General features: G+C 32.9%; 2 protein-coding genes and 1 long non-coding RNA gene across 4 annotated transcripts in view; 1 reads left to right on the top strand and 2 right to left on the bottom strand.

Moving 5' to 3' along the window:
- The window catches only part of LOC123695414 (poly(A)-specific ribonuclease PARN-like), a 34128-nt gene extending 31166 nt beyond the window's left edge, over positions 1 to 2962 (bottom strand). For both annotated transcript variants that reach the window (XM_045641254.1, XM_045641255.1), the window contains exons 1-4: positions 2820 to 2962; positions 2385 to 2735; positions 1630 to 1762; positions 206 to 361 (exon numbers count right to left, since the gene is read on the bottom strand). In XM_045641254.1, the coding sequence (XP_045497210.1) occupies positions 206 to 361; positions 1630 to 1762; positions 2385 to 2735; positions 2820 to 2838 (659 nt within the window). In that variant the 5' untranslated portion in view covers positions 2839 to 2962. The remainder of the gene's footprint in view (positions 1 to 205; positions 362 to 1629; positions 1763 to 2384; positions 2736 to 2819) is intronic.
- A 4981-nt stretch (positions 2963 to 7943) lies between these two features.
- LOC123695513 (dynein axonemal assembly factor 5) lies at positions 7944 to 13711 on the bottom strand. Its single transcript, XM_045641387.1, has 12 exons — positions 12923 to 13711; positions 12645 to 12828; positions 12229 to 12446; positions 11671 to 11828; positions 11136 to 11339; positions 10748 to 10898; positions 10326 to 10490; positions 9761 to 9952; positions 9360 to 9508; positions 8842 to 9034; positions 8442 to 8633; positions 7944 to 8275 (listed from the first exon to the last, which is right to left on the bottom strand). The coding sequence occupies exons 1-12, from the start codon at positions 13557 to 13559 to the stop codon at positions 8139 to 8141; spliced, it is 2580 nt and encodes an 859-aa protein (XP_045497343.1). The 5' UTR covers positions 13560 to 13711; the 3' UTR covers positions 7944 to 8138.
- LOC123695516 lies at positions 10431 to 11587 on the top strand. Its single transcript, XR_006751943.1, has 4 exons — positions 10431 to 10492; positions 10734 to 10918; positions 11083 to 11299; positions 11566 to 11587. It is a non-coding gene; the product is annotated as an uncharacterized LOC123695516 (long non-coding RNA).
- Positions 13712 to 13938: the final 227 nt, after the last annotated feature.

Raw genomic sequence — 13938 nt, 5'->3', positions numbered from 1 at the left:
AATATATGTTTTTAGCCCCTTTTCTATCAAATCCTTTATGTAAGGACACTTCTCAATTCTGTAATTTCTTTTGCATGTTCAAGCAACAAAATATATTCAAACTCAAACATTATTCAACTAGACTTTGTATAGAAGCGGTTTCGAACGATCAAAATACAGTTTGAGATGAAATCATCACTACTACCTCCAGAACAAAATAACGAACCTATCCTTATTCTCCAGTACTTTCGTCTCCACAAACACTTCTTCCTTGAACCTCGCTCCCAACTCCTGGAAGAGCAGCCGCCGCATGAAAGCGTTGCAGCGATCGATTTCCATCTCCTCAGTTTTATCGCTGTTGAGAAAGTCCTGGACCTTCTTGCTGCGAAATGAATGAAAAGTGCAATGCAATGAACACTACTATTGCAAACTATAAGCGGAAAAGTTTGTCTCAAGTTAATCTCAAGAACTAAACAAACTAAACTAAAATTATTAGCCAACTCAATCAAATAGATACAGCCATTTTGGTGAAATTTTTCTACATTCGCAAAGGTTGCAAGGAATCAAAACTACAGAGTACTTCGAGTGAACACAGAATATGAATTTTTTTATAAAGTATCATCTCATAGTAAAATTTGCGAAAAGCATAATTTTTTTACTGACAACATATTATAAAAAACATGTTTGCCCAGAACCCTCAGTATGCGAGTGCAAGTCACATTTGGCCGGTTTTTTAAACTAATGACCTGAATTAACACATGAAAAAATTCAGTTCTTAAGAAATAAACCACTATCAGTTTTATCATCTAAATCATTTTCTTGATTAATTTGTATACATAATCTCCCTTGATTTAAACCAATGAATGTTAGAAAAGTTTAATCAATGAAAATCTTACAGTTTCACAATATACATTGGTTTAATAATTAATCAACAAGTCAATGACACTTGTTGCTGTCTACATAAAAAAAACAGCTCTGCCTGTTATTTTTATCATGTGCGGGCTGATAAGCAGTGTATCCTGCACAAATCCTAATCTTGTAACAATTCAAGGATAAAAGTAGACTAAATATTGCCCTTAATTACACTCTCTTGCAGTCATTATAAGGTCAAAATTGTTTCAACTATTACAGATAATATTCAACACACAGAATCTTGTTGATATCTTTTATTGTGTCTTCATTAAATATTAAGAATTTATTTAGAATCACAAAGAAAATTTTATTTTACATATTTGTTTTTTACCAAATTGCAACAGGAGGACGATTATGTATTTTGAGTGTAGATATTATGTATGTACATTGATTGAATTTTATGTGAATGATTTCAATACATTTGTCTGAACTGTGAGAGTGACACTGGTTACATAAATATACATAATATTAAAAAATACTATAAGTTAACAGTCGCTTTTGCTTTTATAAGAATTTTTGTTATTGCCATTGACAACAAAATATTAGTTTACTACTTTATTAAGCTATTGCATAGCTTCTATTGCGGGCGTTGAGCATAGAGATCGAATCCAGAATTTCCTAACCTAACCTAACACCCCCCCACTCTGACAGGCAAAGCGGTGATACTTTTTATGCTATGCAATAGCTTTGCTGTGGCAGTCTCTGAGTGCCACACGTCTTTTATAGATTATAACTCACCATATATCTTCAATTTGAGATTTATGTTCCTCAGGTATTATTATAGTTCCCTTTTCATTGGAATATGACTTCTGCCGCTCTATTAAGACTTCCCTAAGTCTTGTCTCTGTTGGTTCCGTCATGTATGATATACCTTAAAAATTGCATAAACAATATTTTATATTAAAATTTGTGTAAGCTGTTTGTTGTTTTTGAGTTCAATAATACTAAATTTTAATCTCATATCAAAATGTATTAGTTCAGAGAGCTTAATGAATATATGAAAGATTGAAATCCATGGAAAGCTGTCACGTAAGAAGCACATAACCGTTGTTTTATTATTATTGGTAATAGGGAAGCGCTGGACCACAATCTCGCCTGATGTTAAGCTGAGATGTGGTCTAAGATGGAACGCGCTTCCCTAGAAGGTACCTGTTCACTCTACGCTTGTTTTGAATCATTATTACATATTATATTTTATGTAGTAACATATTTTGTAAAATTAAAATGTAATATTGACATGATTCTCCATAGATACTGCTTTCTGAATCAGTGGTAAATTTTACAAATATTTTATGACGATTCAGAAGTGTTTCTAGAAGAAGCGTAATTGAATAAATAAATGGTTTGAGCTTAGCTCCATTCACCCACTAGGTATACTTTAAGAAAAATTGTTTGGTGTATAGATTGTAGTCCCCCATATGGTACATTTGCCATAAGTTAATGAAGGGTTTGGTTTAGGAATAACAGCTGTAAAGCTGGATTTTTAGATTTACCTTCTCTGATCAGTTTGTTAAAATCAAATCCTTGCGATGCAAGGAAATCCAAACTGGAGCTTTGGCAGAGAAACATTTTCTCAGGCCCTGGGCGACTTCGCGGAAATAAATAGAAGTTGTAAGCATCGTTCATGTAATGTTCTTCTTTATCATCCCAATAGAAAGCGCATAATCCATACTGAATAAGAAGAAATTCTGTAGAACCGTTCAGTAGAGTCAAGTAATACTCTTGCGGCAAATCAAATACCGATACATCGCGGCCGTTTATCAATCCTGTGAATTCCGCATCTATTACCAGAAAGTCTGCTTTCTCTATAGAGGCTGCCACCATAGGCAGAGACTCTTTAAAATCTGTAAAAAAAAATAAAAGAAAAGGATCGTATTCATATTGCACGAAAACGTGTTGAGGTGAGGAAAAAATGGTTAAGTACTAACTCTTTCGGGTCACTTCCATTTTCTATAGTATAGAAAATAATTTTGTATATATGTACACTCAATATTCTTAGTCAATTAATTATTAAATGTAAATATTATTAGAAAAACAGAATCTACACAAAACATTGCTGAGCGCAAGCGGTGACAACAGTCAATGTTGCCATTTTTAGATTCGCATTTCGCCTCTAAATTTTTATTGACTGCGTTCACTGTAACCTCAACAATACTGATAAATATTTGTCTGAACTTTTTTTTATATTATTAATCTTATACTCAACGTGGAAATCCTTTGATTTTACGGATGTTTTTATTGATTTTAATCTAAGCAAGGAATAGTAGAGAAAAAATAAAAAAGGAATAGTAATTATCGTCGTTGGGTATCCAACCTATTAATCGTTATCTACGCTCTTAGTTATCTACGGATCAAAAAGTTTTCCACGCTAAAAGTCAACAACTCCACAGGTGTTAAATATTTGTTGCCACATTCAAAAAAGCATTTTTCCTTTTTTTGTTCCCCAATCAATACTTTCGAACAGAATTTTCTTGGAATTTTATTCCCACCTACGTTCTATTATTAGCCTTAGGTTTTAGCAGTTCTAGTCCATGCTCTTACCGACACAATACATTAGACTTGATTTTCATTCCTGCTGATTTTCAGATCAACACAAAGCTTAAAGACATACAAATTATAACCAAAAAAAATGAAAAGGGCGTATCCTATGCATATTGTTTATTTATTTATTTATTTATTTATTTATTTATGTACAGGTACCTTACAGCTAATCTTACACTAGATATAACATTAACATTTCAATACGCCAATTAAAAGGTACACCAATAACAATCATAATACTGTGAGTGAGCAAAGTAAAGAAAGATATATAAACGATTACAAACCGTATATTATATCTATAATTATAGCTAAATAAAAAGGTAACAATTGGTAACAATATATTATGAGTACAAGTGTGAGTGAAAGTGTGTGTGTGTGAGTGTGTGCGTGTTGTTTGTGATTTTCTTTACAATTTTTGGTCAATAAGCTGCAGTATTACTTTTTTAAACTTAGAGCGAGATAATTGAAAGGGATCTGCAAAGGAGAATTTATTATTATAATTATTCGGAATTCTCAGAAAGGGTGAATGTTTGAGATAATTGGTAGAGGTTGCTGGCACACTAAAGAGAGGCGTATGACGAGTACGTTGTGATGGCACACGATATTGTAAGTATTCTAAAGCAACAGGAAAATCAAAGTTATTATTGACAATATCATACAATAACATAAGGTCGATTACGTCTCTACGATCCTCCAAGGTATTGATTTTATAGTAAGAGCAAGCTTGTGAATAGGTTAAATCATATTGTTTATTTTTATATTTCATTCTATTCACAAATAATTTTTGAAGCTTTTCCAATTTAGTTATATGACATTTATAACTTGGACGCCAAATGACGCTGGCGAACTCTAGAATACTACGTACATATGCGTAGTACAAAACTTTCAAACATGCCGAATCATCAAAGGGTTCCGCCTGCCTCAAAACAAATCCTAAATTTTTATAGGCTTTTTGAGATATTAATTCAATGTGCATGCGGTAACTAAGCTTGTCATCGAGGATCACACCTAGGTCCCTTACTGACGTAACGGATGGAATAATTTCGTTGCTAATTTTATAGTCAAAACATATAATTTTATTGGCCTTATTTCGAGAAAAAGTTATTTTTTGGCATTTATTTGTGTTTACTGATATTTTGTTTAATTTATAATAATTGGTAAGCCTATTAAGATCGTCCTGAAGCAAGAGGCAGTCCTGAGGGGTTGAGATTTTTCTAAAAATTTTCTTGTCATCTGCATAAAGCAGAAAATTTGAATTTTTAAAACAAGTATCGATATCAAATAAATAAATATTGTACAATAAGGGACCGAGGTGCGAGCCTTGGGGGACTCCGGAAGTAACATCAACAAAGTCAGATCTATAGCCTCCCAAGATAACAGACTGACTACGATTTCGAATGTACGACTCTAACCACCTAAGGAGATTCCCTCTGATGCCAACCGCGTATAGCTTGCGAATTAATATATTATAACTGACTCTATCGAACGCCTTCTCAAAATCCGTATAAAGCACGTCCACCTGCACACCTTCATTCATGCTACGATTCACAAATTGTGTTAACTCTAATAAATTCGTTGTGACATTACGTGACTTAACAAAACCATGTTGGTTGGAAGGGATGCAATTAATCGTTGAGCTATATAGGTGTTTATGTACAATTTTTTCTAACATTTTCGCAAATATGTTAAGTAAAGATATACCTCTATAATTCGTTATTTCATTTTTAGATTCTTTTTTGTGTATAGGTATGATTAAAGCTTCCTTCCAGCATTTAGGAAAGACTCCTTCGTTTAAAGAACGCTGGAAGAGTAAACGTAAGGGTATAACTAAACTAGACTGACATTTTTTGACAAAAATTGCAGGTATTCCATCAGACCCGGCACCCTTCTGACCATCAAGCTCTCTTAAATAATGCTTTTATTTCCTTGTCAGTAATCAAGATAGAACATATACAGTCGGCCAGGTTTGACTCAACAATAGGATTCACAAGATCAGAAGAAACGTCTGATCGAAAAACAGATTGAAAGAAATCGCTAAATGCCGAGCACATATCTTTTCCCGAAGTTAACATATGTCCACGATAAGACATACAACATGGATAGCTAGAATTCATACGTTTGTTATTGATATAAGTCCAAAATTCCTTAGGAGAAGATTTAATAGAATTTTGACATCGTAAGAGATAATTTGAGTGTGCTTCTACTTTTAATTCTTTTACTCTAGCTCTGAGTAGTGAAAAGGTTGAATAATCGATAGGATTCTTGTATTTTTTCCATTTAGAGTGAAATTTAAATTTTTCTTTTATGATATTTATCAAAGCCGGAGTGTACCATTTAGGATAACGCCGACGCGAAGAAATACGAACTGAAGGCACATATCTATCTATTAATGAGCTTATAATAGCATAAAAACTACTGGTAGCATCATCAACTGAGCCAGAATTTAAAATTTCATCCCAGTTAAATTTCCTTAATTCTAAGTTGATAGCATCGTAATCCGCTTTAAAAAACTTTTTTATTCTACCAAACTGCGGTCGTAACTGCTTATTATTAATGTCGTAAATTGTAATGAATAGTGGACTATGAAATCTATCCATGTTGATTAAGAAATTAGAGGTAATGTCCTGACAGTTAATACTTAAATTAGAAAAAACTAGATCTAAAATATTTCCACAAAAGTTTGGTGTATGGTTAAACTGACCCATACCCATTAAATTAGTTAGATTTAAAAAACCCAAAGTGGCTTCTAAAAGATCTGGATTGCAATAATTGTTAATGCTATAGTTAAATTTATCCACCCAAGAAATAAAGGGTAAATTAAAATCACCAATAACTAAATAATTATTATTGGGGTAATTGTCATAAATTGAAAGCAACGTAGAACTGAGAGATCTTAAGAGATTAGGCAGATCTGACGAAGGAGGCAGGTAAGCGGCAATAATGTGAAGATCCACCTTACCCTCAAACATCTCACCTGACATTGAGAGCCATAAACTTTCTACATTACCACACTGAACATTTTGAGTGATGAGAGCATTGTAATTTTTTTTAATGCAGATCAATACGCCACCGCCTTTCCTATTGTGTTTTCTATCGCATCTAAAAACCTCGTAGCGGGAATCGCAAATTTCCGAGTCTAAAATACCGTCGCATAACCAACTTTCTGTGATAATAATTAAATCATAATTGTTCAACAAAATGTTTCTGTGCAACTCCGGTAATTTAGTACGTAAACCGCGAGCGTTTTGATAATAAATAATTATATCCTTATTTCTGGAAGCCATTGAAATATAATGAAATAAACAAAATAATAAACGATCCTAATAAATGCAACTATAAGAATAACAATATGATAAATTAAAACTTTAATTACAATAGAAACAAATAACTCGGTAATGCGAAACATATTGATTACTAATACGGCTTTTATTATACTATACGAATTAAAACTAATCAAATATTCGCGACAAAGAAATGCAAGATCGTTACAAAAAATATCAAAATTCTCGCGGGCAGTTCTAAAAAATGTCGTCAAGGTCAATGTCCATTGCGCACGAACATTGTAAATCAGGGGAGAGGAACCTTTTAAAGATCGTAAGTAAACATGGTTATGCAAAATTATGTAGTTACGAATAATTGATAATTGATCGAACAACACTTTAATATTAAGAACTTGAGTAAAATTAGGTCGATAAGATAAATATGAATGAGATTTATGATTAGTTTTTAAGTGTAAATATAAGTTTGGATTTGTATAAATCTGTGAATATGTGTAATATGGGGTAAGTTTTAACTTGTAATTTGTAAACAATAACAAATAGAAAATTTCTACAATTTTGTATATAAAATTATTTAGAAATCTACTAGATAAATAAATATAATTAAATGTAAGATTAAATTTTATGTGTAAATAAGAGAGTGGGTTTGTGTTAAGTTGTGAATATGTGTTATATAGGGTAAGTTTTAAAATGAGAGTTTTAAACATAAACAAACAGAAATTTTCTACAATTTGGAATCTAAAAAATTTTTTAAATCCTCTTCGGAAGATATAACTTTGGCTGGAGTCTTCTCGTTTGCGCGTATGTATATGGTACAGTTTTTAATCCATACGAACTTAATATTCCTCTCCTTGGCACGTTTCTTACATGTATTTAATAAAATTTTATTTGCCACGGTGAGGTGTTCGTTTATGAAGATCTTCGATGCGTTACCGTTAAAGCCGAGATCATGCGACATAATACTCTTAGTTTTATTACACTTCTTGAAATTGCTTATTAATGTATCTTTAGTAAGTTTATCCCTTAATTTAGCGACAATTTTACGTGGTTGTTGTTGCATAATAACCAAAAAGTCGCATTAACCATTAGTTATTACCAATACAATACTTTAATGTGAACAATATTATAATAAGGTACCTAAGTATAGCAATAGTTTCGCATAGGTATTCCTATATTACTTGCTCTGTGTAGGTATCATAGTAGAATGGTAGCACTGGCTTAAATAAAAAGCACTTTAATCTTTCAACAATGCGTTTAATAGGTATAAACTTAATAATTGCACTTCTCAGTAAGGGTAGTCCGACTAAGCTAATGTAAAATTATCTACTTTTAACCCTACATTGATAGAGTTAGACAAATAAAAAATAATTCAACTTTTGAAATTAAATAAAAGTGTTAACTAGTCAGTTCATAACAAAATATAACAAATTATTTTTCTTTAATAATTTTTTCTAAATGTTTGGAAAGTTTCTCGTAGGCCGCTTTATTTCTATACAAATGGATATTAGCTTGAACCTTTTTCATCAAGAGGCATGAATCCACATCACTTAACGCGAGTAAAGCATCTGAAAAAGAAAATAATAAAACTTTTATATAATATTATGTATGATTGATTGATTGATGATATATAATTAAAACATGTCGTAATTCTTATATTTGTTTTCCTTTACAAACTAAAAAAAATTACTCTCTCTCATCTCTTCACCATTATTATGAGTAAAAAATACTCACCCAGCATTTCCTTTCTAAAACTTTCGTCCGCATCGTCCAAGTGAATCAACATGGCGCTGTATAGTGCATCTATATGGGCGCCAAAAACGTTACAATCGTAACCTTCCGGGCGACATTTGAACAGCGTGCATAGAGTTTGCACTGCGTACGAGCGCACTCTGTCGCTGCTGTCGTCTAGGCGTTTTAGGACAACTGTGAAAATTATTTTAATTAGGGAGTAGGTATTTCGATTATTATTGAGTTATTTTCTTAAAGCGAGATGAACACGAGACAAAGTTTTTATGGCGAAACCATTATGGTGACTCCATTAATGGGTGTCATATTTTACGATTTTTTTAATTTAATAAAGAATTTAAGTAATTTTTATTGATATGACTTTTATAAATTATTTTTTCCTCACCAAAATACAACTTATGCAGTATCTCAACTGTGAAACAGCCACGTTGTTTGGCCAGTGTTGCCAGACAGCAGATCGCACGGAGCGTGTGTTGGCGGGTTAACAGCGAGTTATCGTCCACTAGACTGACCAAAAGTGGCACCATTTCCTCTAGGAACGGTTCGAGAGACTCCTTCGTGGGGAATAAGTTAACATCCTGCAAGGAATGATAACAATGAATATAAACCATATAATATAGTTTTTTTTTGTAAATTCTTTAGAACTGAGACATGTTACAGTGTATCATTACATAAAAATGCGTATTCATTGATCATTCGATTTTACTTAACCTGGGGCAGGGGCAGGATTATTTCTGCATTTGATCATTCAAACTTACTTTAACTTACCTTATTACCATAGTAAGCTTGAGCCCTTTAGACTTGAAATTAAACGTTTCTTTATACGTCCTTTAATCAAGATTTTCGAAACATTCCTATAGTACAGAGAAGAAATTCATTTTTCTTTGTTGTTTGTTAACTTACCTTATCAAAACCATCTCCATCGCCGCCCCTCTCCAGCGAATCCTCCTCCGGGTTCTCCTGTAAGGCTGAACACAAACACGCAACCGCAGCTGTACGGATCGCTTCGGAGGTACGACCGGGCGACCATACTAGGTTGGGCAGGATAATTTCTGAAACAAAAGACAGCAAGTAGTTATAACTCACTTATTTTGTTATTTTTTATGATTTTTTGTAATGGCAATGGGATTGAAAAATATTTGACACAATAGAACAATCGAAATTTAAAATTAATTCAAATTTAAGAAAAAAAAATTGTTATGTGCTAGCTGCTTTAGTGTGTAAGTATATATTTCCTGTTTTATGTTTCAATACCATATTTTATGTCGCCAGACTAATTTAATTTGTGTTTTTAGAACACTCACCTTGAATAACGATTTTCAAAAAAGCCTCCAATTTTTCAGGTTCACTTTTTTTGAAATTAGTTTTCCTTTGTAACAGAACAGTTGAGAGCGCGGTGAATATCTTCAGTTTGACTTCCGGGTCCACTTTTGGCACGGCCAAACATTCTTTTAGCAATGGCGCTATGAGATGTAGTTGCGCTCCCATTGCGGCACCTAAATAGATTCAAAGAAGTTAAACCTATGCATAAACTCATCATTTAAAATAAACAAGTCTTTAAAATTATAATTCCTCTACACCTGTGTGAACAATTGAATAATTTTCACTAGAAAGCTCAATTCAAAGAAAGTTCATGAAATCGTGAAAAACAATGATCATTTTTATGTAAGTGGACATTTAAATGTTTGACACAGTAAGTCTGTTTTTTTTTACATTTATTATAATTAAATTGATGAATTCATTTTTAAGGCAACAATTAATAAATAATGTTGTTGGCAACTTTATTTAACAGATGATAAAAAATGTTTCAATGAATACTGGGCTTTTTAAAAATAAAAATAAATAACATGTGGAATTCGAAATTCAAACCTGAGCGCAATAACACGCATTCCATTAAGCACCGGTCCGGCGTCAGCAAGTTCCACGTGAGCGCGTCACTCGTTATATCCGATAGTACGCGTCGAATGTGACGCTCGTATAGAGAGGTTAACGTCTTCCCACATTTTTCTATATATCGCAACTTGTCTAGATTCGCTGTAAGTAAAAAAATATAATAAAAACACGCATTTTTGTGTATTTTGTGAAATGGTATTGTGCAGTTCGTCAGTGCGTTACTCGTTATTTGATAGGACCTGCCGAATGCGACGGATGTCATCAGAGTCCGGATGAATCATGAAATTATACAAATGTAGGTAGTTTTAGAACACATCAAAATTTTGTAAAAGTACTTAAGTTTTTCATTTATCTACTAAACTATTCCTTATTTTTTTTAACTAGATATAAGTACTTACATAAAGCCATAAACTGTATATTATCATCAACGGGCATAGCATACACCGTGAAATTGATAATGAACAGTTCTTCAGCGACGGCGACACAATCATCTTTACAGAGATCCATCAGAGCTTCGCATACTTTCAAGAGGTTTTCTTGATACTTTGGCTGTAAAAAGGAATATTAAGGTATTGAAAGTTTTCCTTCTCTCGTCTTTGTTCTTTATAAATAAATAAATAAATAAATTCTACCATAATTCTACCAATTTATTTATTTATTTATTTAAATAAAAATAAATAAATAAATAAATTCTATCAATTTGGCATAGTTTGACCAAACTATCTATTTTCAGCTATTGCATACCCAACTCTATTGTAAGCAAATGCATTTTTATTGTAAACTTACCTTCCTAACCCTACACCGATCAGGATCAGCCAATTCCTTGCACAACTCGTGCAAAACCTTAACTTTAACCAGATCCCTTAAAGATCCTTTAAGTATATTGGTGATTACGAGTAGAGCACTCCAGGAGTCAACTTCTGCTTCCACTAGAGGCCACCAAGTATCAGGTATTATGAAGTAGCCGAAAAGCTCAGACGCACGTTTTATCTGAAATAAATAACTTCCTTGCTTTAATAATATAATTAAGTCGTATAATTTTTGTCTCAGTGAACTCTTAGCCAGTCAAGTGTTCTTTACTAACAAAATAAGTAAAAAATAGTTTTGAAGCTTTCCATAAATACATGCTGTTTGAGACTTACTTACTAAGCTAAAGTAATTTTTTCCCAATTAGATAATTTTAAAACGTTAAGGAAGTCGAACTTTTTCATTTTAGCTGTGTTTTTAGGTCACTAAATAATAGAAGAGAATGTTCTGATATAGGAAAAAATGTGTGACTCCGAACAGTCGCATGCTTCTTAGTTCCATATGACATACATACCTCCAGAACAACTCTCTGGTCTTCATCAGCGGCTCCTCTATGCAAGATTCTCACAATGGTATTCGCATGCTGTGTGGCACCCTCTTCAGCACAGAGCAGCAACCAGCAGAGCAACTGGGATGAACGGAGACGGGCATCCGCTTGCCAGCCGTCCATTTCTGGTTACAGAGTATAGTATTATGCAATTTTTAAGCTATACAATTCCCAAAATCCAACCACGCATTAAATCTAATTATCAGACATCAGTCAAAGCGGTAGCGGTAAATTAATCCCGTTTGAAATCCGACAATTTTTTTTACTTTTAATGCACAATTAATGTGTGCTTGGGTATTGCTTGAATCTCTAGTGAAGAAATTATTTTATAAATCAGTGCTATTAAAGCAGTTAAACTTATTCGGACATGTTTCATAATTCATTAAACATTCAGTTATAGTGCTCTCTTTGGTCCTTCGAGCCGGATTTGTACTAAAAAAAACGACCTATGAATTTGGTAGAATGGTAAGTTTCTTACATTACCTTATAATGTATGCATTCATAAAATTAATATAAATCCTTTACCTCTGCCAATAGCAGGCACGATTTTCCCAATATTGCTTTGTACTAACACCCTGCACCCTAAATTGGGCCTCTTAACATCTGGGTAATGAGATGGCACATCTTTCAGAAAATCTGTCTTTTTCTTTAGATCCTCTTCATTCTCATCCATGTATTGTAGGCCTACGTCTCTCCACAGATTGGTTGCAGTCTCTCGTATATCAGCCATGACATCACTTAAACTAAAATTACAAAATGGGAGTCAGATATTTCAAGTTTTTACTTTTTAAGTGTCTTTATTTAAAGAATTAATAGCTGTGCTAATGGAATTTAAAAAGGTAAGTATTTAATTATAGTGAATTTTTTTTTTCTAGAAGACGAATAGACAATTGTAAGTATATTTATTAGAGCAATTAAAAAATGTTTTTTTTTTAGTTTACCTAGTCAACAAAAGAGGTATCATTCGATGCCAAAAGGAATATCTATCTCTATAACTGAGCATCCAGTTGCCGACTTCCAAAGTAACCTGGAGACGAACTTGAGTGTTCTCATCAAAGAGCTTTTCAGCCATTGGAGTTATGGATAGTTCGAAACATTTTACATTACCAGCCATAACAATAGCACCTGGAAATATTTAAAATATCAATTCAGTTTATAGTTCTACATCTAATTAATGATAAATTAAGAAACATATGAGCTGAAACAAAATATTACATACCTATAGCTCTAACAGATGCAACACGCACTCTAAAATGTTGATGAGCAAAATTCGACAAGACTGGTTTCACAAAACTCTCCGATTGAAAATGGAAATCACGTTGCAGAACTTTAGTAAGCAATATAATACATTCACATGCTTCCAGCTTCACTTTAGGGAATGGATCTGTACTCGTCTTCGTCAGAATACTCGTGAAATCATTAAAAAAAGGAGTCAATAAATGAGAACCCTTATATTTATCTATTATACTATGAACCAATTCCATTAAAACTAAGCGGATCTCCTCCGATTCCTCGACTATCTCTGGACAACCAATACGACGCACAATTACAGGAAATATGTATGTTAAATAATAGTCATTCAAAGGCAGACGCTGTATAAAATTTGAAATAATCGTAATTGCGTTTTCTCTGCATGCTTCTGATTCGTCCGAAAAACTTTTAAGCACATACGCGTAAATATCAGGAAAGACAATGGCGAGATCACAATCAGAATTCGCAGGATTATTGAAGATTTCTTCATTTATTTTATGTAAAGCATTCCTTCTAGTCATTTTTGATTCACTTTGAAGTGCGGTTAAATACTGCTCTAAAGCAGCACGAGGGTTATCTTGTAATTTTGGTATGAGTTCCGTCATTTTTTAATTCAATCAATCGTCAAGATCCCAATTTTTTATTCGTACACAAGTTACGCTATTGACAAAACAATATATTTTCCAAAATCAATTTTAGTTTTTACGGTTAGTATTGATAAACAAACTCCGTTTCCATGACAACAGGATGACATCTGTGGCTGACATATTTGTCAAATATTGACAGTAGTCAGTGATGTTGCCTACTGGAGACCTATCTATGATTCGCCTAATTTTAATATAACTACAAAGTCGGATGCTCATTGTTGGGTGATTTTTATACACTTTTTATAGGACAGGTTTGCTGGATAGGCCAATAGTAATAAAATTATCTCGGAAGGACAACATGAAACATTTTTTACATCATTTGGTATATGATCCGCCC

The sequence above is a fragment of the Colias croceus genome, chromosome 11 (genome assembly GCF_905220415.1).
Source record: "Colias croceus chromosome 11, ilColCroc2.1".
NCBI classification, from domain to species: domain Eukaryota; kingdom Metazoa; phylum Arthropoda; class Insecta; order Lepidoptera; family Pieridae; genus Colias; species Colias croceus.
The sequence above is the reverse complement of the archived record's forward strand: the minus strand, read 5'-3'. Positions and strand labels throughout refer to the sequence as shown.

Excerpts from the sequence above, each read along its gene's own strand:
- LOC123695513 (XM_045641387.1), bottom strand. The coding sequence starts at position 13,559 with ATGACGGAACTCATACCAAAATTACAAGATAACCCTCGTGCTGCTTTA. Across the intron at positions 12,829-12,922 it reads TGCATCTGTTAGAGCTATAG|GTGCTATTGTTATGGCTGGT; the intron begins GTATGTAATATT and ends AAATATTTCCAG. Across the intron at positions 11,340-11,670 it reads ACCAGAGAGTTGTTCTGGAG|ATAAAACGTGCGTCTGAGCT; the intron begins GTATGTATGTCA and ends TATTTATTTCAG.